Consider the following 23,740-nt stretch of genomic DNA (forward strand, 5'->3'; position numbering starts at 1 on the left):
AAATATGGCGGCCGTCGGGGTTTCAGTACCAACCTCTGTGGAAACAAATGGGCCGATAAAGCCCAGTCTAGGTACGCTTTCCACCCATTTTAATTCATTTGCTTCATGCGTTTTAACGTTATTGTATGTATATTGTTTAACGCTTAATTTATTGACGTTATTCTGTATTTTTCTCCAATTTTGTGTGGACACCTTGAAAATTTGATGTTTTGCTGGTCCCTCACGTATTGAATGTATATTGGACATTACAGTGTAATACCGGTGGGTACCAGCGAAACATGATTGACGATCTGTCGGTTTTAAGTCCTACATAAAAAAAAGTCTGAGAGTAGAGCGAATAATGAATATGAATGACTATGACGTCACTAGAAGCTCATGAGTAATATATCACGGTACGTGTATAGATGCACTGTATATGTACTGCATGCAGCGTGTTCATTGTTTACGGCCACCACAGAGTTCAGTTAGGACAAAAACGACAAAACCCCTGTTCAGCGGTTTATAAGGGGCGGGGCGGGGGGGGGGGAGCCCGGACCAACAGTGAGCGTCAAAGATTTGGGAAACCGAATAGGCCAGGGTGTTGGGAAGGTGTTAACCCGACTGCGTCTGGCCGTACAGTACTATCGCAAGCTCTGCAGTACGGCCAGACGCTCAATGCTTCCAAAAAGACTGAATTTTTTTCAATCTGATGTAGCGATTTTGCTACAGATTTTGATCGAGATTAACTATCTTCTCGTCCAGGACAGAAATATCCAAAGTTAAGGTTCCTAGTCGTAGAGAAACTCACACCTTTTTGAAAAAAACGTTCTTTGGTCCTAGCTGGAGTTACCCAGCCCTGAGTTTTATCATTGGGTTGTCATCTAGGGCTGGAGCGCATTTTTCTCAAAACTTGTAGTATTTGCAAAAAAAAATTGGAAAATGTTCAATTTTGTCCCCGTTACACACTAATTGCAACTGCAACTCACCCCAAACTTGCCTGGAATAACCATTACACAGGTCCTTGAAGTAAAAAACGATCCACGATGAAGATTCAGCCTACAATTGCAGTGAAAACAGGAGGAATAACCGCTAACTTGACAACCTTGCTGGATTGACCAGGACCGCTATTGGTTTGTGCACAAAAAAAATTGTGTACAATGAATGGCGGTCGATTAACAGGCACAGAGAGCGATCGCTGTCAACTACTCGTTTTGCCGGCTGCGCTGGCTGTTGGCGCGTGACGTCACGCGGAAGCGTAACACCCGATGACTGTTTCATGCACTATTGGTTGCGGTTCCAGTACCAAAGCTGTGATGCGAGTGGTAAACCTTATATTAGTGCATGAAACAGGCATCGGGTGTTACGCTTCCGCGTGACGTCACGCGCCAACAGCCAGCGCAGCCGGCAAAAACGAGTAGTTGACAGCGATCGCTCTCTGTGCCTGTTAATCGACCGCCATTCATTGTACACAATTTTTTTTGTGCACAAACCAATAGCGGTCCTGGTCAATCCAGCAAGGTTGTCAAGTTAGCGGTTATTCCTCCTGTTTTCACTGCAATTGTAGGCTGAATCTTCATCGTGGATCGTTTTTTACTTCAAGGACCTGTGTAATGGTTATTCCAGGCAAGTTTGGGGTGAGTTGCAGTTGCAATTAGTGTGTAACGGGGACAAAATTGAACATTTTCCAAATTTTTTTTGCAAATACTACAAGTTTTGAGAAAAATGCGCTCCAGCCCTAGATGAAAACCCAATGATAAAACTCAGGGCTGGGTAACTCCAGCTACTTTGGTCCCAATATTTTCATCCATCTGGCCAAAAGACGACTTTCAGTCATCATCTTCCACAAATATCATCCTGAAAATGTCCTCCATGCAATTTCAAAACGGCGGCCGCGTTGTAATGTATGCATTATGCGGGCGTGCTTGGGCAAGATAATGAATATGCACCATAGTTTATGACGTTTGTCGGGCGCGCGGCGCGGCTGGCCATACAAACACGAGGTCATGAACTAAATAATGCATATTCATTATCTTGCCCAAGCATTTCCTATAAATTCCAAGTCACTCTTTGTTCAAAGGCGGGTTAATAATAGTCGAAATCTATACATGTATGTCACGTAGCCAGGGATTACATGTAAATCTGGTGCAGTTTCTCATCATATCAGCGTGTATTTATGTTGATTTGTTGAAGGCTCCGAAATGAATGGCAACGGCAGCGCAGACCATGAGGAGGTATTATCGTCCTTGATGGCCAAACTAAAAACTACTAGTGAGCAGATCAAGGTGTGGTCAGAGACAAGCCGCAAACTACGTGCTGCCATGGTGAGCATAAAATGTCCTTATAGCCAAGAAGTACGCGCAACTTTTGCGCGTGAGCGTCATCAGGCGTCGTTGGTGCGCGAATACATTCGAATTTAACTTACGATAGTCTGCCAGACTAATCTCCGCCTCCAATAACTTTGGATCATTCGAAATACGCAGTGGTTGGATCGGGAACCAGTCTAGGTCACCCCCAACTCTCCTTTTCTGGCCGTTGATGGGGCACTTATCAGGGGTGTGAAATCTCCGCTATTTAGCGGATTTCTGCTTTTTTGTTCAGCGTGCCACATTTTGTTTTCCGCTTTTTTTCTTCCGATGGTCCAGATTTTTCCCCGCCTTTTGCCCTGCGCGTAAGCATTGATTTTATTTCCGTTGATTTTATTTTCCGCCGCCGCCGAACTCACGCGATCCGCTCTCTACAACATACATGTACACGTAGCTCTGGGGTGCGTGCAAGCGAGTATTCAATGTACATGTACATATGTACATGTACACTGTACATTGTACGTACGTACGTGTGTACTATACGATGCCATGTGCATGCATTTTTCAGCTCGAAGCCGCGTGTGTAGAATGTATTGTACAAACATGTAAACAGCATCCGGGGAACCAACAGTCATTGCGCTGTGATTGGCTGCAGATAAATATGAATATTCACACATGCGCCATGAAGCACGTTGGGACTCTTTGCGGCCGTTCCTGTGTCTATGCATGTAGTGACACGCGATGATCTCCACAATAACTCGCTGTAAACATCGTCTTGTTGCAAATATAAAGCCTTGCTCAGAAGTGTGCAGTCCGAGCGTTAGATCATGAAAACTGTGTATACTTATCAAACTGTTAAGTGGACATTTACAGCACAGACTGTAGTACGCTGACTTATTTGCATCTAACTTACAAGAATTGTTTGCCAGCATGCTTCCTGTACGGGCCAAAATCTGTCCAGGAAACAGTGGCACATTGTCGGCGTTCTAACTTTTGAGGGGGAATTTGTGGATTTTATCGTGTTATATTTCTCTGTCATCTACTTGTAAAAGTGACACAAGTACATTTTTTCAATACTCTCCAGGCAAAACTCTCAGAGCCAGATGCGGTCGACCCCAACAGACTGCAGAAATGCTTGGACAAGTTAAAAATGGCCATTAAAGGTAAACACAATCTGGCATCAATCTGCGTGTAATGTGAATGCTCAGCAGTATGCCGAGCTTGCCATACACTGCTGTGTAAATTTCTCAGTTTTATTTCGTTTCAGGTAAGTCCGGTCTCTAAATGTGAGACAGGCCAAGTCATCTTTTACATACATGTCATTCTATAAATTAGGGGTCCAATAGGAAATATTGTCTTTTTTCTATAATTTAACTGAATAGGAAATGTATTAAAGTTAGTGATACTTTATGTGTAACAAACTCTAGTAAGTTGCATTGATAAAACCTACAAATTTTGTTATCTTGATCCCATTTAGTTCCTTTTTTTGGTTAAAAAAAAAAGCCAAAAATTCTTATTGTCTTGGCAGAAAAGTGGGACAAAAAGTACAGTTTCCAGACATTAACATTTTGTCCTTAAAAGGTAAACTATGCCATTTGTTTAGGTCGAAATGTTGGTTGTATTTACTCAATTTAAACATGAGATACACATTTTAAAGAAATAAATGTGTGAAGATGTGATATGGTGTTCCCCGATATTACGGTTTCACGCGTAACTTTTGGTGTCCCCGTGTCCCTGTTACGTGTGAAATCCATTCTGCTCTGTGTTAAGTGTCTTTCATTGTCGAATTGTTTACTTTTCCTTGGTATTTTAAAAATTTGGTCCATTAACTAAAAAGAAAAGAAAACAACAAGACAAAAAAATATATGATCATTATTGAGTAATATTTCACACGTAACATGGTGTCTGGGGGTGTCCCAGCTATGTGTGAAACCTAGTGTGAAACCACATGACATGAAGTTGTTAAGGATCTCCTTTCTGTTAAAAAGGCTTGCACTTTACCATCCTGCATTTGTCCTGACAGAAGTAAATACATCTTATATTATGATAAGCCAAATTTACCATAATTAAAATAACTTTAAGTTTTCGGGGCCTTTCAATAATAATAATAATAATAATAATAGTATGTATGTTAAAAACGCACGTATCCACCAGGACTGGTGCTCAAGGCGCTACATCATTATTACCCCTGCTCATTGGGCCCATGAAACATTCCAAATACCATCTCAGCTCCCTGGGGAGTATACAGCTCTATGCTGCCTGTTAGGCGCAAGGAAGCTAAATCAACCACAATAACCATCTCTGCCCTCACATGTACCCGTTTAATCCTGGGTGGAGAGAAGCAATGAGTGACAAAGTGCCTTGCCCAAGGGCACACACACCATGACTCGAACCCACAACCTGCAGCTTTACCCACAGACCACGAATCAGTGCCCTTAACCACTAGGCCACATCACTGTCCCACTTTGGACTCCTAATTTATAGAATAACCCCTATACATCAAGGATGGCATTAATCTTACACTACCATATGGCTTTAGAAATTTATATTAAATGTTCCACTCCAGGGATTTTAATTTATGAGGACCATGGACAGTGTATTTATGTTTCAGCTCAGACTAGTTACCTCGTGAGAATGAATTATTACAATAACATTCATTATCACATCAATCAGTCACTGAATTACATTTTATTAACACGGTGCAAAGATAACGACCGGACTTTATTAAATGAATATTGACAGCACATCAACTAAATTCATGCAGATTCCACCAATGTGTTAGTGTTAGTCTATGGAATAATAGTAATATAGCCATATGGTAGTGTAAGATTAATGCAATCCATAATGTATACATGTATGTAAAAGATGACATGGCCAGTTTCAGATTTAGAGATCAACTTAAACATCACCAAGGATAACATTTTATCTACAGGGTGAGTCAAAAAAAAACAACTCAAATGTCGGGACTATTGTTTTAGTGAAGTTCTGCATGTAGCACTTCGAAAATCTAGGAAATGAAAGCCCAATTCATAAGCTTTCTTTTAGCACAAGAATCGTTCAAATCACTCATATACTTTCAAGTTACAGAATTTTAAACACAACCACTGTTTTAAACTTCTGTCCTCGGATCACAAAAAAGGTGTGTGTTCTTTCAGCTAAACGAAAACGATTCACACACATCCCTATGTGATTTCTTTTTGTTTGGCTGAAAAAAAAAACACTTTAGTCCGACATGATGGTGAGAAGAGGACACAACAAACATGAAAACTACAAACTACTACATGTATATACCAGTCGGCTGTTGACGTGTTGTATGACCTCAGACCGACAAATTTTTGTTAAATCAGATTTTTTACTCACCAACATCGCTTGTTCAACACTGCTAACGATGCACATGTTCTTGATGTGATCGCCGGCATGCAATGACGTTATTATTGTGAGGGGGATTGACCATTTTCTAAAGGGGGGAGGGATTTACCTTTTTGCAGAGCGTGCAACAGTGATATTGATATGGCTGGCGCACGCTGAAAAAAAGCCGCCCCATAAATAACGTTACTGCAAACAGGCGATTGCATCAAGTGTATGTGCAACGTTGAAACGTTTGACTGTTGGAAAATGATTTTTCGCTGTTTAAGTGCAAATCAACGGGATCCTGCCTGTGGATTTGGTGAGATAATTGTCATGAAAAATTATTATTGGAGAAAAAACACACTTTCAGAAAAAATATACAATGTAAGATATAAAAAAAAATTGGGCAGGCATGAAAATGAAAACCTAAAAATTAATTTTAACTGGCCTTAACCAGTTCACCCTGATATTATTCACAATTGACCTGTAATTTGTTGGGTGGTATTTTTGATTTCCAGTGTCATCATTACCAGCAATGACTGAGAGATTGGAGACCATGGCGAGACAAGTTGGGTGAGTGGTATTTTGCAACATTACGTTTACTCTAGACGTTATTATGGTTTGATATGCGATAACCCGCCGCAGCGATAACTCCCCGCCGCGAGAGGGCATTATCACGACCAACCAATATCACCCACGAACCTGTCAGGAATGTCTAGGCCAACTCCTAAAATCTCCCCCCCCCCCAAAAAAAGGGGGGAAATTAGTACACATGCGCGACTTCTGCAGGCAGTTACTGTTAATATTCAGTCCTGCACATACCACACACAACAAAAGAGCCGACCAGTGACGTTGCACAAACGTCTTGCTGCATTACACAACCAGTACGAGCTGGCCTAGACGTTGTTCCGACGGGTTTGGGGGCAATATTGGTCGGTTGTGATAGCGCCCTCTCGCGGCGGCAGGTTGTCGTGTATCAAACATTACGTCTAGCCCCTAGACTACATTACATTCACTGCTTAACCCTACCCCCTATACCAGGGGATTCTGGCTAGAAACCCTGTTAAACTCAACACCGTGCAACACTTCGCAAAATGAGAATCCTGCCCAGTGTAGCGAGACCCATCAGGTCAAATATCTCAATCTCTCTCTATGTAAAAGAATTTTATGACATCTCCCGACCTTTACCCTTTGACCTGCAGGTTAAAGTTCACTGCTAACCTGGGAGGCACCGACGTGTTCATCAGCTCAGACACGTTCTACGTGGAGGTTCTCCTGACCAACAATGGTGGGGTGAAAGACGTCAAAGTGGCCCATCACAGGGAGCCAGTGGTAAGATTTTGACCCTGGGGTCTTCACAAACTCTTCTGGTCCTTGTGTAATAAGTTCGTGGGAGCTGCCTAGAAAATCAAGTGTCTCATATTACATGCATTCCTAAGGGAGAACAGGGAGTCAGGTTTGCGCAGTGGTTACTGTCCTCGCCTTCCACCGCTATGGCCTGGGTTCGATTCTGCCCTTGCCCACATGTGGATTGGGTTTTCAGTCCCTGCCTGATTCCCTGGGATTTCCACAGAATATTCGTCTGGGATTTTCCTCCAACCTCTAAAACTGTAATTTCTTCTCGTTAGTTTCTTTACAAGAAAGAAAAATAAAACAAAAAACAAAATGGTAAAAAATCAGGAGAAATAATGAGAACGACAATTATAATAATGACGTTTCTAAAATCTCGGCTTTTGTGTATGGCTTCAGCTTTGTCTCTGTTTCCAAAACAGTTTTCAGTGCCTAAAATGGTTTCAAGTTTCCCCAACGTTAAAGCACCATGATCTCTTGATTAGATACACTTAGAAAGTTGACACTGTCCTATATAAATAGAGACAAAAATACGAGAAAGATACTCGGGCTATCAACATGCCTAATGTCAGAAGTGACCTGGTCTAAAAGACATGTTACAAGCCAAAGGAAAAAGTATCCTAAATTATTAAAATATTAAAATTTATGGATAGTTTTATTTTCGGGGTTGAAACTGTACGAGGCACAGTGAGAAATTCTTATGATCCAGCAAGATCATAGCACTGGAAACAAGTGAAACCTTACATTGTGTGTTGACATAGTAGATAATATTCATGTCATATCTTTTTTCTCAGTCCTGTCCGGAGATGTGCGAAGTCTTAAAGAAGAACGATTTCAAGGAATTCGCAGAACACCTGAAGGGACTGATACAACTCTACCAGGCGGGAGGAGATAGGTCAGACACGGAATTATATCATTCAGAAAAAGTCCAACAAATTCAGGAAAAAACTTAAATCTCAGTTCGGAACTCAAAGTCATGAAAGTTCAGGTTGCGACTAACTTCACGGTTTCATTATGGACACCATGTTGGTAGAGAGTGAAATAGATGCAAAGTCTGCGCAGACAAAATCAGCCAGCGCAATTTTTTTTTTTTTTTACGTGACTAATAAAACGAATCTTGAATCTTGAACTGAGTCATAAAACTGCAGGGAATCAATATCTTTCACTTCTTACAAACATGTACAGAACACATCCATATTTTTAAGACAAATATGATTGAGGCCAGAAAATGGCCGATTGAAATTTCTCCCCCTGATCACCAAATATTTTGAGAACCTTTTTGAAAAATTATTGGATTTTTGGTTTGGTGAAGAAAATTTGAAAATATATTACAATTTGACTCCAGACAAATACCATTAATTTTAAATTTAGCATCATTCATGACAAAATATGTATACTTTCAGATACAACCTCAAATCCTTAAAGTATAAGACGGGGGCATATCTTGCTGATGTTTTCTTTGTAATCTTTCACACAGCGCTCAGAAGAGCAAAGCGTTCAACTGTTTGCAAGCTTTGGAAACTGATCTGAACATGCTGTTCAAGATGTACAGGTGAGTGTGATGAAAGCCAGTCTGCATGTTACTTGTCGAAATGATATCTTGTACGTCAGTTGTGTCTCAATGGTGCAGCATGTCTGATGTGTAAAGTGAGCCCTTTGACAGAGCATGTCATGCGCAGTAAGAAAGCTGAAGGGTTCTCCACCCGTGATGTGATGCATCACTTTCAGAATAAGTCTGTTATCTTTTCTGACATGTTTGCGTGATATAAGAAAACAAGTGTTGACTGCTGTGATCTCAGGGATGTGATAAGTGAGTTTTAAGTGAGGATACTGTAATTTCATTGGTTTAGAACGGCTACGTGTCTGGACAATAAAAATGCACGTCACACACTGAGGGTGATATCGCACTGCATTCATTGCGCGCGTTGTGTGTGGAACCTGCCAGAGCACTAGCTTCCCATAATGAGAACTGCAACGTCAAACGCTCAGTCTCATGTCCGGCAGGACATCAAAACCTCCAGTTATCAAAGGTTACATTGCAGTGATTTAATTTATTTCTCACACAGTAAGTTACAACCATTTATCTTGTTGGTATATTTGCACCATATAGCAAAACAATTGACTGCTGTGATGTCAGCCCCGGCTTCGCCTCAGGTGCTATGCGCCCCTCGGGTGTTCCACATCACAGCAGTCAACAATTGTTAAAGGGAATATACATCATTTGCTTTTGCTGTAATTTTCAGAAATGGATGGAATTAGGGGGTTGGAAATATATAGCAAATATAGTTACACTGACTTTTTTGAGGTTTTGGGTTCGAAAATGCTATAAAAACCAAGAAAAACAATCATTTTCCTGTAGTCTGGTTCCCTGACTCCATATAAGAAGAAACAGAGCAGTTTACATACATTGGGGAATTGTAAGGTTAGAGAACCAGTCTAGCTGGCTTGTACCCGTTCATAGGTGTGCAATCGATTACAAACAAGTGCGATGGTCAGTTGGGGCCAGTATTTGAAAAAAAGCCAGTTTTTTTCAAACGCTGGTCGGCTGACCAGCGTTGGAAATTGATACAAAAATACCACTTTTCTTGAAAATGACAGTATACCAGGTGCCATGATTTTACAGGATGCTTTACACTGTCATTCACTAACAGTCCAGCAAGGTATTTCAAAATGATTTGGTAGTTTTATTTTTTGATGTTTGCAAAAGTTGTATTTTCCCTTCAATTGTTACACGCCTGCAGATGTACACAACCTTATATTAAGGAGTTTGTGAGGTATTTGCAGTGTTCCCTCTTCTTAAGAATACCCCTTGTATTGTATGGTCTTAGAAAGCTTAATTTGTGTGTATCATTTCCCCCTTGTGTGAATTCCCCTAAAGGACCTTCTTTTTTCAAGAACATGGCACGTGAATAAAAACACTACGTCCCACTGTCAACATTTGTTCACTCCTGTTTATCCACAGGACAGTGACACAGCCCATGCTGCACATATCACGGGGACCAGTCGGCCTTCTTACCCCAAGGGTTGGTGGTAAGTTAACACTGCAAAACAATAACATAGAATAGGGATCAATGGCATTACATAAATGTTAACAATAAGTCAGGATAATTTTGAGAAAAAAAAACCTTGCTCTTCCGATGCTGTTCAACTCATTTGATTTTTCTCCTAACAAACTTTCAATTTGTTTGGTTTATTTAAATAAGCTAATTTTTTTTATATTTGTGACATTTTTAACCCTCTGAAAAATATGCTTTAAATGGAGACTCTTTTGCACCCATGAAGCGCAAAAGACCCGCCTGAATTATTGTTGGGTCCAAATAATTCAAAATTTGTACAGTATTTGTTTTTGTGTTTGATGTCTAATTCAAAAGTGAATGACTTTTTTATGTGAGAAAATTATAAATTAAAACCAACTTTTTTTTGTCGGAGTGAAACTCGAATATAGCAAGTGAAAAGCAACTTTAAAATGAAATCACACCGGAACACAGTAACTCAAATTTGGTTCTGACAGAAGGCTACAAAGTTATTGTTTATTGAAGTTTTGAGTTTGCATCAAATATTTCTGCATCTGTTTATTTTTTTTCACAGGCTATCCCACCAGACTGACCTTCTTTGTTTCACCGTACGACCTGTTGGACCTGGAGAAGAAACAGTCAACAGTGCTGAATATGAAAGGTAAGCTAATATTGCCCGGCAGCGAGGGCACTAGCAGACATCTATACACTCCAAGGGGAGGTGTGTATTCACAAAGTGCTACATTGCCACTGTGCAATATTTGTCTACTATGATGATGCACACTATTATATTGGATTTGTTTTTACCTAGAGCCCCTGCCCAAGGATCTAGGCCTGTCGGTCAGCGTTGGCTTGGAGAGCTCACCGACACGCAAGCTGCAGACTGTCCCGCTAATCACCGTTCCCACCGCACCAGATGGAAGCATGGGGTAAGAACATTATAACGACTTTATTTCCAAAACGCGATATACGCCATTTTGTTCCCTTTTAGAATCCCGCTCTCTCCTGGCTGCCCAAAAGCAATTTTGACGGCTTTTATATAGTTCAACACAATTTCAGAAAACAGAGCGAAAAACGAATGTGTTTCCAGTGGTTACGGTGCTTGACTCGTGTACGAAGGTGCGTGGGTTCGAACCCAGCCAGGAACATGGTGTTTGTGCCCTTGGGCAAGACACTTAACTACAATTGCCTCTCTCCACCCAGGAGTATAAATGGGTATCTGTGAGGGTAGAGGACCGATTGAGCGCTGATATCGGCTGCCGCGTGGTCCCATGGCCTGATGAACGGGGAATAATTGTAAAGCACTTTGAGATCGTTGATACGATGGAAAGCGCTATATAAGCACAATTATTATTATTATTATATTACTATTTTTCAGGAGTCCACAAGCCACTCCATTAAACCAGCATAACAGTGTTGCCCTACCGGCCTCCTTCGTCTTGAAACTCAACAAGGCTATGGCCCTCTCCATGCACATCATTAAACAGCTACACAGCCTACATGGTGAGAACTCACTTTCAAAAATATTTCATATTGTACATTTTTATATTAAATTTTGAATAATGAAAGATAATTCAGGATTCTGAGTTTGACATTCAAAATTCTCCATACAATAATAAGCAGATACATTCAGACTTACTGGGGTTCAAGGTGCTTGTGTTCTTGGGCAAGACACTTAACTACAATTGCCTCCCTTGACACATGAGTATAAAGTGTAGAACACAGATTGCACTACATACAACTGGGCACATTGCGTGATGAGCAGGGGTAATAATAGTAAGTTGCCTTAAGACGTTTTGTATCAAGTGCCATTTAAGCACAACAATGAAATTGTTATTTATATATAAATAATTCCTGTGTTTATTGTGACAGGTGTCATTATGCAGTGTGTGGATGTTTCGTCAGCGGCACCTCTCAATAGCCTGATAGCTCGTTACATCCTGGATCCGACGCTGGGACAGACCATGGGCAAAGACTCCAAGCACACGGGAAACACATACTACGTGGTGAGTAATCAAACTCATTCAGCTTCAGAAATGGCACGTTAGTCTTAACCTCTCAGCAGTTACAGATGGAGAGTTGTGAAGAGCACTGTAAGGGACATTCGATATGTTAAGGAGAATACACGAGAAAGTGTGGATTCGTAAATTAAGAATCCACACTTGCGAGTGTATTCTTTGACTTAACCCATTGCGTCAAAAGAAGTATTGTCATTAACAGTGAGTGGAGATGAAAGACTCGAAGTTGCATATCTCGTGTCAAGTCGTGGCCATTAGGGTAATTTACAAGGGAGTTTTATAGGCTCTTATACGTAGTCAAGCAGGAAAAAAATTTTGCAACCTGACGTCACTTCCGCGATTGTGTACAAAGCCTATGGAGAGTCAAGACAATTTTCTAAGTATTTCCTGACAAAATTGGAAATGTTTCTCAGTCCCAGATTCATGTCTTATCATCATTTTTGCAATGAATGACCTTCATTGAGATGTTATATGAAAAAAAAAGTGGCGTCAGGTGGCAACATTTTCCCCGGCTCCTTCCGTCGACATACGGTTCAAACAATGATTTCTTTCTGACTCTATGTATGTTTTGCAGTGACGGCGGAGAATCTGACAGTGAAGATGCTTTGGTAATTTCGGAAGGAAAGTTTCACGCAGACGGTCCTGTTAATGCTCATTATGAAGAACAATTGTCCGACGTGTTCAAAGTGTGGATTCGTAATTCCGAATCCACACTTTACTAAAGATTTGTGACCAGCGTAACAGATTCATAGTTCCGAATCCACACTTTTAACAAAAGTGTGATGTCATAGCAATGGTTTAAACATTGCTGAAGTGTTGACACTTATGGTGTACTGTTATATCGCAGGCATGTAAGGGAAGAATGCAAAATTTAAAATTTAACAAGCGGTAACCCTAGGTTTGCCCAAAATACCCTGTAAGACCCCAAAGAAACATTGAAAAACCTCAACATAAACCTCTAGGTAAACCTAATCTTGAGGTAAACCTTGAAGGTTAACCTAACCTTGAGGTAAACCTGGGTGGTAAATCAAACCTTGAAGTGAATCTTGAAGGTTTAACTGTAAAACCCCTTAGAAACATTGAAAAACCTCAACATAAACCTCTAGGTAAACCTAATCTTGAGGTAAACCTTAAAGGTTAACCTAACCTTGAGGTAAACCTTGGAGGTATAATAACCTTGAGGTAAATCTTGAAGGTTTAACTGTAAAACTCCATAAAAACCTTGAAAAACCTCAAGATTAACCTCTAGGTAAACCCTCAAGGTAAATTTAACCTCCAGGTAAACCACAAAGTTTGAACTATTGTACTGTCTCTTTGTCCACAGAGCTTGCCTGATCAAGAACACTGCTACTTCATCAATGAGTGCATCTCCAGTAACGACATGACCAATTCCACGGTGACTGACATTACATTTTTTTTGGTGAAATTTTGATCTAGATAGAAAACCAGTACTGCCAACTTCAGTTAGTTTTGCATAAGAAATAGTTTGGGCCTAAGCACCTCTTGCAATACAAAAAAATCAATCGTTCATATCCTCGGGTTAAAAGACACTTTGAATGTACCATTCACTGACCTGACTTAGAAGTGATGCAGCCAAAAAAAAAAAAACCAAATGCTAAAACAAAATTGATTTTCCCTCCAAGTTAATTCCGCGGTTTTTAATTTGTCACCACGGCACCCTCAAAATGGTAACACAAATGAACAATAATTGAAGGAAAGAAGTACTGAATAGATAGGAAATGACACATTCAAAATTCCTTACCTGTGTGCAGTCGCGCACCCAGGATTTGGCTTGGGGGGGGGCTCACAATTTTTTTTTTTTTTAAATTTGAATTTGTTCTAAAAATGTTGCCCACAATTTTTTTTTTTTTTTTAGATGGACTAGTTTGACGTTGGTGGCGCCATTTACACCCCTATAATTCTACTCAAAAATAGGTCACATACATATCACCACAGTCAAATCGTGGGACAAAAAAAAAATTTACCAAAAAAAGGCCCCCCCCTGGACCCCCCCCTCTTTGGTGCGCCACTGCCTGTGTGCCAATAAATAAGTTGATAAGTCACCGCAAACCTTGATGAACTAGTTTAAATAAAAAAATATTGTGCATGGGATGATACTATTCAATTTCTAGAAGCTTCAAGTAATAATGTGTCTTTAATAGCAAATCAAACTTTAGCGATTGGAAATATATCAATTTTTTTCTTTGTTCTCATGTCTCCACTAGCATAATGCCCACATGCGCGGTGTACTGGTCTCCAAGCTCACCTTCACTAATCAGATGCACGTCATGAAGATGCTGTCGTTGCTCAGGCAACAGGCTGTCTACAACACGCTCATTGCCAGCTGCGTCCGTGCCGAGGAGGATGGAGGTAATACAGAGGATGGTTAACAGAGTTGTGGTCATAATCACAAGTTAGTCATAAGTCAATCACAAGTCACTCACAAGTTTGTCATAAGTCAATCACAAGTCAATCACAAGTTAGTCATAAGTCAGTCACAAGTCAATCATAAGTCAATCACAAGTCAGTCACAAGTCAATCACAAGTTAGTCACAAGTCAATCACAAGTCAGTCACAAGTTAGTTGTAAGTCAGTCGCTAGTAGGTACCAAGTCAATCATAAGTCAATCACAAGTCAGTCACAAATTAGTCGTAATTCAGTCGCAAGTTAGTCCCAAGTCAATCAAAAGTCAATCACAAGTTAGTCACAAGTCAATCACAAGTCAGTCACAAGTCAATCACAAGTCAGTCACAAGTTAGTTGTAAGTCAGTCGCAAGTAGGTACCAAGTCAATCATAAGTCAATCACAAGTCAGTCACAAATTAGTCGTAAGTCAGTCGCAAGTTAGTCCCAAGTCAATCATAAGTCAATCACAAGCTTGTCACAAGTCAATCACAAGTCCATCATAAGTCAATCACAACTTAGTCACAAGTCAGTCATAACTCGGTCACAAGCTCTTCAAATGATCTGTGATTTGCAATGGCTTGTTTCTGTAATTGATTTGTTGTTGCATTTCAATAGATCCTACCAAAGCGATGTTGTTTGAGATCACGCCCTTCACCCACCAGAAGCTGACCGTGACTTTTGAGCATCCAGCAACCGATGGCATGGGATGTGGTACGTCTTTCCTGTCCAATCCAGAACGAGTCCTAGAGCTCCTTTGATACATTCACATTTCCTTATTGGAAATTCCATCAGAATGTATCGTACAGGGGGAGTCAGAATGATCCGAACCCAAATTAAAGAAAATATTAAAAATATGTAGCAATTATCAAAACAACTGCAAATAAGTTATGGGCTCCGTGCGCTAACGAAAGAGGGCACCCTTTTACCTAGCAACGACGTCCCATGGGCGGGACATTCAGCTGGTTGACGCGCACTGTTCCTTGTGTGTCATGCACGTACACCAGGGGATTTGTACTATGTACACGCAGTGGTACATGATACGGCCGCGCTTCGCAGCAAAATTGCAGTCAGGCAAGATGGCGTTGGTCCATCCCCCCCAACTGTGCTTTCTTTGCCGGTGAGGGGGGGACTTGTGAATGGAGCGGATAGGCCGGTATTTTGGAAGTATTTGGCGAAAGTTTCATATATATATATATATATTGTACCATTTTAAGGAAAAGCACTAGCAAAGAACACGCGCTAACAAAAACACTGACCACGGTTCCATGGTTCAGCAAATTTATCGAAATCAGGTACTGATGTGAAGCCATGTATTTATAAAGACCTAGTCATGGTGACTGACTCACTTGAAGTTATTGACACGTTTACAAAAAGGCAAAACCAATTCCGTGTGCAGACTGGAAAATAAGCAACTTCAATAAAAATGACATAACTCCTCACCACAGCCACTAATTTAAAAAATTGAAAATTCCTGTGGAGGACAAGGTAATAACTTTCATATGAAACATTCGTTTTTTTTTCTCAATTTACTCTATGTTGCGTCCAGATCACTCTGGCTCACCCTGTACTTCTGCGCGTATGAAACCAATCTGCAATGTCCAAAATGCAACTGTTTGTGTTTTTTTTTTTTCTCCACATCAGTTGAGATGGATCTGACCGAGTCGGCTAGCGTCAAGTGTAGGCTGCACACACCTAGCGGTGAGGAACCAATCTGCAGTGATGAGTACGCAACCAGGGTGCTGCAGAGGTGAGTGGAAACAAACCCTCATTTAGGATGGCACAGGGACAACCTTGTTTTCTTGCATTAGTAGCAAGTTGTTAATTGCTGATTATTAATTGCTAATTGGAGTAGCAATTGCATGATTGCAATTTGTGACATTGCACTCTGTGTAGAAAACAACAATATTTAAATTTCACTGTTATTTTTACAATTGTGTGGAATTAATATATATTTTGAGCCAGGACTTGCAACTAACATTGATATTTGATCTCTTTTCACTTTTTTCTTTGACCAGGTGTTTGTCGATTCCTGTCACCATGCGTGCCATCATGAAGAAAGCTGCGTCCATGATCCAAACCCAAGTCCAGAAGCCCATCCCCGCGGCGACTCTCCTAAACGAGCCGCCAACTACCACAAGTCACGTCCCCGGCAGCCTGGTCCATCAACTGAAGTCCACCCTGACTGGACAGAGCCTGGCAGCCTCCATGAAACAAGGTGCTGGTCAGCAGAGGAGCATCCTGAGCGACATGAGAACCTCCATGGAATCTATCCTGGTGCAGCCTGCCTCAGCTCTTGAGCTGTCGTCACTACAAATTGACAACTCTAAAGTGGAGCAGAACCCGATGTTAGCCAGCTTGCTGCAGCATGCTAACCCCACCACCGCTATTGGCTCTCCCAAGGACAATTCCAGCCAAATGCTGGCAACAGATGCAGCAGCTGCTGCACAGACCGCTGCCGTCAAGTCCAAGAGGAATCCCATGTTGATGACTCTTCTGCAGGAGCAGACCAAGCAACCAGCTCAGATTATGGCCACACCGCTCTCATCACTCACCCCAGCTCAGCAGGCCCCTCTCCCACAACCTCCCATCCCACAGCCGACTCTCCAGCAACCGAGTCTACCATCACCTGTCCCTGGAAAGCCAGCGAAAAAGCGCCGCCGGATAAAATCGGCCCTCTCAACTGACAAATCCCCAAGGAGACCTTTCAGCGAAGATGACAGCTCCAGGGAATCCTCATTTGATTTTGAAGGGGGTCACGGAGTGCCAGAACGATCACCTTCACTCCACACCCCAAAGATTCCAAGTGACTCCCAGATATTTTCCCATTTTCCCATGCCAACAGAGGCTGCCAAGCCCTACCAACCTTCTGGCACGATGGAGCCACCTCGAACAACTTCCCAAATGGGAGAACTCTCCGCCCTACTTGCTGATATTGTGGATACATCTGGCAAGTCAGGTCGTCGACAAAAGCGTTCAGACAGCACCAGTTCGCAGTCAAGTGCTGGAGGAAGACCATCTCTGTCCCCAAAGACACCAACCTCTTTGCCCATGACGTCAAGCTATGGAGGTCCTCCAAAGCCCGGCATGCAGTCCCTCCACACACCAGAACATGTCATGCAAGCAGTCACTGATGCACCCCCTCCACAAATTGGCAAAATGATGTCTCGACAGGATTCCCAGCAGGCAGCAAGAAGCACTGCCGATACGGATGTATTCAGCTCTCATGGTACAGAGCTGTTCTCCCCCGAGGAGTTTTTGGCGATATCATCTGGAGAAAGTGATGCCCCGGAGAGTGGCAATCAGCAGTACAACATCAGTGAGTCCCTGGATTTCAACACCGACATCCTGAAGAGTGGAGATTCAAGCTTTGCTGATGATCTGATCGAGTCCACAGGTGATATTGACATGGAGGCGTGTGATGCCACAGCATTTGGACTCTCCAGTGTCAACTTGGCCATAGCACGCATGGGGGTTCAGACCACCAAGTCACCATCAGCAAGCGAGACAGGCCCTGATGGTAAGATGAGGTCAGAGTTCAAGTTGTCAACTGCGGCAGCACTCAGCGCATCGGCAGCCTCTGCAGGATCAACACCGCCATCATCAGGGCAATCAGCCTTCCAGAGCATCAGCCCGGGTGTTGGCAACAAACTCTTGCGGGCCGAGTCTGCTGACATAGTCGGCTCAGGCATGGCATTAGATCTAAGCATGCCAAGTTTATCTAAGAGCTTAGGTAGTGGGGATTCACTGGCTATGCACTCTGCATTGAGAGAAAGATCAATGAGCATGCCTGAACATCACAAGCCACCTCCTGCATCTCAAAGCAGTAACACTCAATCCACAACACCCACCCGTAAGGTCATCCGTGTTCCTCCAATGGTCTCAAAAGGAAAACCTAAGAACTTTGTATCTGAATCTGCTGGCACACCACCACCTGACAACCCCAGCAAAAGAGGTCCTAAAAAGCGATCGCGTAGAACTGGGAAGAAAATGGAAGGCTTGTTAGGCGGAGACTCCCCTCCTCCCAAACCCAAGGAAAAGAAAAAGGCCATCAAGCGTCGCCGAGTGGATGTCTACAGCGACTCATCTCCAGGAGATGATGATGACAATGAAGACTTGAGTGTCACTATGAGCTCTGAAGCACCCTTGAAGATGACATTCAAGATGGTCCGCGTCAAATCAGAGCCCAAACCCAAATCAAAGACCTCCAGCACTCCTAGGATCAGAGTGAAACCTTTGAATCCTATGTCGAGTGCAGATTCCACTCCAAAACCAGTTACTGGGAGCATCACTAGTAATGTCCCAGAAGTGAAATTTCAACCAAAATCCGAAGCTTCAGTGTTGCCCACTAAAACTGAATCAGTTGGTGCCACCAAGTCAGAGGAGTTTCAAAAGAAAGATTTTGCACCAGTTACAAAAATTGACACCCAAGTCCATCCTAAATCTGAGACTGAGAAGTTTGATTCAGCAGCTGCCAAGAGGCAGGCCTTTAGCAAGTCCTCAACTACAGCTGTTGCAATGCAGTCTAAGGTTAAGAGCGACCTGAGCAAGAGCTCTTCTCAAAGTCTCAGCTCTAAGAGTATCTCTTCTCCCAAAACTGCAGGAAGCCTCACCAAATCCACCACTCTATCCCCAAAAGTCTCCTTTTCCCCTAAGACAGCATCCGCTTCTCCGTTGAAACTTGGAACAAAGTCTGAATTGCAGACATCGGGGCAGGTGTTCAAGTCCAAGGTATCAGCTGAAGGCATCAGGAGCTCCATACCATCCTCTGTCAAGAAGATTAGCAAAGGGATAGATTCACATGCCAGGATGTTGAAAAAATCCCTAAGTGCAGGGCAGAGACCAGAAGGACGGAAGGAGATGAAGAAATCACCTCTTCTTAAAACCTCCAAGCTCATCCAGGGATCACCTAAGGGGATCATGAAGGCACCAAGTGCTACAGTCTCTGCATTTGGAAGTCCTTCCAGTTCATCCACTACGCCAAATAGACCCTCTCCAATATCGATTCCACCTGCTGCTAAATCCTCGCCATCCGTTGATGTTCCCCTGAACACATCAGTCCCAGCATCTGCAGCAGATTCAGCAACAACCCAAACTCCAACAACACCTACAAGTGCAGGGCCTAAGACTCCCAAGTTGATAGGCAAAGGCCGGAAGAACTCCCTATCGGCCATTGTCGGGAAACTCCAGGAAAGAGCTGGCATTGCATCTGTTCTGTCAAGTCCACCCAGACCTGGGCAAGACACTGAACCTTCTGGCCAGTCCCCAGTCAAAGAGAAAGCACCAAAAGAAAAGGTTGGTCCTGGAAAAGTACAAGAAGGTGACAGCATCAAGCCTGTTACATCAAAGCCTTTGAAGTCTGAACATTCAGAGACAAAAGGCAGAGAATCTCCATCTAGCCTGAGCAAAACTCCAAAGTCAAAACCTCCCTCCTCTCAATCAAAATCATCTGGAACAGCTTTCACTAAGCTTGGAGTTTCATCCACTGTGGGAACACCAGTGACAACCTCATCGTCCACTAAGCTCAGTGGTGCTTCTACCCCTACAAAGTTGTCTGCCTCCCCCATTAAGACACCCTCAATGCCCTCATTCGGTCAAAGTCTACAGCGGGCATCAACTTCCCCTAGCAGGCCGGTCCAGTCTCAGAAAACATCACAAGTTTCCCGTCCACCAAAAGTTTCCACCCCTCCCATCCCCCTCAAAGGACCAGCGCAGCCTGCACGTACCTCATCACCATCTGTTACGCCTAAAGCTACTGGCTCATTTCTCTCAGCATCAAAAGCTGCAACACCCAAGCCTGTGTCACCTTTGAAATTGAGTACCTCGTCGGCTATGCCTATTGCCACATCAGTTTCAAGTCCCATCAAAACCCCACCAAGACAAGTTCTCTCCCCAATGTCTCGAAAGCCGATCATCTTAAGTCGTTCCTCATCAACATACTCATCTCCCGAAAAGGGCAACTCCAAGGTACCGGTAACCATTGTAACAGTTATGTCACCAAGGCTGGCTGCCACACACGCACGCCAGGCTGAGGTCCAAAAGGCTGGCACAGCTCCAGATGTCAAGTCTGACAAGCCTCCAGAGGGACAGACAACTCCAACAGAGTCAAAGACTCCAACAGCTACAAAGCCTCCAGTTGCCAGTCAATCTTCTGTTAAGGATAGAAAGGTTGACCCAACACCGACACCAACGCTGACACCAGCACCGACAACTGATACCGATAACCTCCTGAAAGCACAAAGTTCAACCCACCCTAAAAAACCTAGCAACCCTCAGTTGAAGCCAGTTTCAAAATCAGACGACAGCAGCAAACCCCGTAGTGCATCTCCAAAACCAGGAACAGGCAGCAAACCACCTGTGCAGGGTGATGCCAAACGAGCCGAATCGGTCACAAAACCTACTAAAAGTGTAAGCAGCAGCACCTCAGCACCAACTGCTCCGACAGCCTCCAAAACAGAATCCAAACCAGAATCCACCAAGCCAACTTCAGAATCCAAGCTCATCCCTGACAAACCCAAACCAGACCTGAAATTGGCCATGAGGCCAAGCGTGATGAAATCAGACGGTGGTGTAAAGGAGGCAACTCAGACACCACCTACTCCAACAGAAGGTGGCTCAAAGCAACTACCCTCACAAACATCTTCGCAACCAGACAAACCCAAGAGGCCAGCACAAGAAACCAAGCCGGAAAGTAAACCACCCGAAGCCAAATTCTCCGCACCTGCTTCTGCCTCCACTGCAAAAGTGGAGACCAAGAAGCCACCCAAAGATCAGTCTAGCTTGAAGCTTCATCCTACTCCCAAACGTCAGGCAAGCCCAAAGCATCATCCAACTCTCAAAACTCAACCCAAGCCAAAACAGTTACCCAGCCCCAGTCGCCAACCAAGCCCAAAACACCAGCCAAGTCCAAAACACCAGCCAAGCCCCAAGCACCAGCCCAGTCCAAAGCATATGCCGAGTCCGAAGCACCAACCCAGCCCAAAGCGTCAACCAAGCCCTAAGCATCAACCAAGCCCAAAACATCAAATGAGTCCCAAGCGGCAGTCAAGTCCAAAACGCCAGCCAAGTCCCGTACAGCAGCCTAGCCCCAAAGCCCCTACCCCCACCTCTACCCCCACCCCTACTCCTACCCCAGGCCCTGTCCCTACCCCTACCCCTGCCCCCACCCCTACTCCCGCCCTCACTCCTACCCCTACATCTGCCCCTGCCCCAGAAATTATCAAACCACCCACACCAGGACCTCCACCACCAACAGAAGCTGAATTCAAAGTGCCAAGTCCAGCCTTGGCTCCCAGCCCCAAACCTGCATCCATATCAGGTGTCCCGAGTCCGAAAGTCTACGGCGGTGCAAAACCCAGCAGCCCACCTCGAGCAATGAGTCCGTACTCTCCAGGAGTTCCCAGTCCACTTGGTAGCGGGAGCCGGATGATCCCCAGTCCAGGTGGAGTGCCAAGCACCCAAAGCATCAAGAGAGCGGCCACTCCCGACGAGACGACTCACGTTGCCAAACGTCTCCACACGATGAGCCCTGCTTACAGCCACAGCGGGAGCGAGGATGAGCTGGTCATTGATGATCCAAATGCTCCCCACACCAGCCATCCCAGGGGAGAGCCCTCCGTACCAGAGGAACGCAGGGGGAGCCTTCCACAGCAGGAAGCTGCTGTGACCTCCCCCTGTGCTGCTCTGCCGAGCTCACCCTGTGCGAAGCCCTCTATTGCCAAGTCTCCAATTGGGGTCAGTATTGGGAGTGGGTCTGAACATTCCCAACAGAGTCCTTGCCTGATTGATGATGATTTGATGGACGAGGCTCTGCTCTCATCAATTGGTAAAGAAGACTCTTAAATAATAATCCTTCAAATAGTTGGATGTTGGCACAGACTACGCCAGGATGGGTTTCATTTTCAATGTTTTGCATTTAGCACGCTTGTATATCAGCTCCAAATACAATCAATGGAGACAAGCCAACTTGCTTGTTTATCTGTCATTGTTTAATTCCACATAAGTAAAGAAAATATTTCCAACATGAAAGAGTCAATGTGGAGAGTACCCCTTTGAGGTTTTTCTCCAATCGCCTGAAATAAAACTTATACATTCTTTACAATTCTGGACTGTGTGAAGACCCCTGCAAATTGGTCAAAAAAGATCTGATTTAAAAAAAAAAAGGAATTTGTAGATATTAACAGAGCATGACAGTAAATGTATAATTTAAAATATTTGTGCTTTGCTTTGAATGTGCTTAACCCGCATGGTTATCATTGAATGTGTGGCATTTGTAGGATGACAAGTCTAACTTTCATTTTGAAATTTATAAAAAGCAAAAAGGGGATTATTTATCAAAAACCGATGTGGTTGTAAATTCTAAGATATTTTGGTCTGTTACATGTGAGGACTGTTTAAAACCATCTGTGATTTTAGGGGATGTTCTTTAAATTAACTACATTAGCACAATGCCGTCAGGGTTTTTCGTTTTTGGTTTTGGAAAATTGCCTTCAAACAGAATCACAATGAACAAAGTCAATTACAAGCCATTACAAAACCACAGGGACAGTTTCACGAAGAAAAACATGCATTAGAAGTACCTTAAAAAAAAGTATTTTTGGAGATACAGTATTGCTCTTTTGCATGTCTAGTCATTCGACAGTATTTTCATTTGTAGCAGTTACAGTAATAATTTATGTATTTTTTTTTTATTTGTATATGTACTTATAAAATGTATTGCATTGTGCTTTATTGGACATATATGCCTTTCGTAATACAGGCAATGGCAAAATCAAATCATGGTTGGAGTCATGGTTCAGGAAAAATTGAGATAGTAAGAAGTGCTTGAAGTGGTAGTGGTTTTTAAAATGTGCCACTTCACGCGACGTGAAATTTGAACCGAGAATTTATGCACAAGGAATTTGATGCCGAGTTTTTCATCCGACTATGTAGGAAGTCAACACAGCGGTGTCTTTTTTTTTTCTGTGAATTGGCCATGTTTTTTTAAACTCTTCTTTTAGCGTATTTATGAGAACAGTGGCAGTGGTGCTAAAACTGGCACTTTTTATGTGCACTTTCTCCTGAAGACATTTTTTTCTGCATCGTGATTGGAACCGATGGTGTTCCGAGATCCGAGATGCTTGAAGATAATATAATTTTGCATCAATATCAGACTAGGGCGATTGTCTCACAAGATTAATATGAATCAATGCATCAAGCATTGCCAAGCTGTATTGTATTTTGCTTGTCAATAAATTTTACGCAGTGAATGTGCTGATGTAGATTTATGGTGTACATTGTGGATATATTTATAATAATTTTCTCAAAAATACACATACAATCCCAAA

The 23,740-nt window shown here is 42.9% G+C and overlaps 1 protein-coding gene across 2 annotated transcripts; it reads left to right on the plus strand.

Annotated features, from left to right (window-relative positions):
* On the plus strand, nucleotides 1–23,674 carry LOC119722843 (nascent polypeptide-associated complex subunit alpha, muscle-specific form-like). 2 transcript variants are annotated; one of them, XM_038193206.1, is made up of 17 exons: nucleotides 1–71; nucleotides 2,170–2,300; nucleotides 3,367–3,445; nucleotides 6,149–6,203; nucleotides 6,833–6,962; nucleotides 7,775–7,875; nucleotides 8,458–8,532; nucleotides 9,943–10,010; nucleotides 10,569–10,655; nucleotides 10,806–10,923; nucleotides 11,373–11,497; nucleotides 11,867–12,000; nucleotides 13,337–13,408; nucleotides 14,238–14,382; nucleotides 15,033–15,128; nucleotides 16,059–16,164; nucleotides 16,433–23,674. In XM_038193206.1, exons 1-17 carry the CDS (start codon nucleotides 5–7, stop codon nucleotides 22,254–22,256), a joined length of 7,413 nt encoding a protein of 2,470 aa, XP_038049134.1. In that variant the 5' UTR covers nucleotides 1–4; the 3' UTR covers nucleotides 22,257–23,674. The 2 variants fall into 2 exon arrangements, with proteins under 2 accessions (XP_038049134.1, XP_038049135.1); XM_038193207.1 differs by lacking the exon at nucleotides 2,170–2,300 and having other exon boundaries at nucleotides 14–71.
* The last annotated feature ends 66 nt before the right edge of the window (nucleotides 23,675–23,740 follow it).

Source organism: Patiria miniata, unplaced genomic scaffold, assembly GCF_015706575.1.
Source record: "Patiria miniata isolate m_02_andy unplaced genomic scaffold, ASM1570657v1 HiC_scaffold_16, whole genome shotgun sequence".
Classification (NCBI taxonomy): Eukaryota; Metazoa; Echinodermata; class Asteroidea; order Valvatida; family Asterinidae; genus Patiria; species Patiria miniata.

Coding starts and splice junctions, on each gene's coding strand:
- LOC119722843 (XM_038193206.1), top strand. CDS start 5: ATGGCGGCCGTCGGGGTTTCAGTACCAACCTCTGTGGAAACAAATGGG. Junction 10,011..10,568: donor TCTTACCCCAAGGGTTGGTG/GTAAGTTAACAC, acceptor TTTTTTTCACAG/GCTATCCCACCAGACTGACC. Junction 11,498..11,866: donor ACAGCTACACAGCCTACATG/GTGAGAACTCAC, acceptor TTATTGTGACAG/GTGTCATTATGCAGTGTGTG.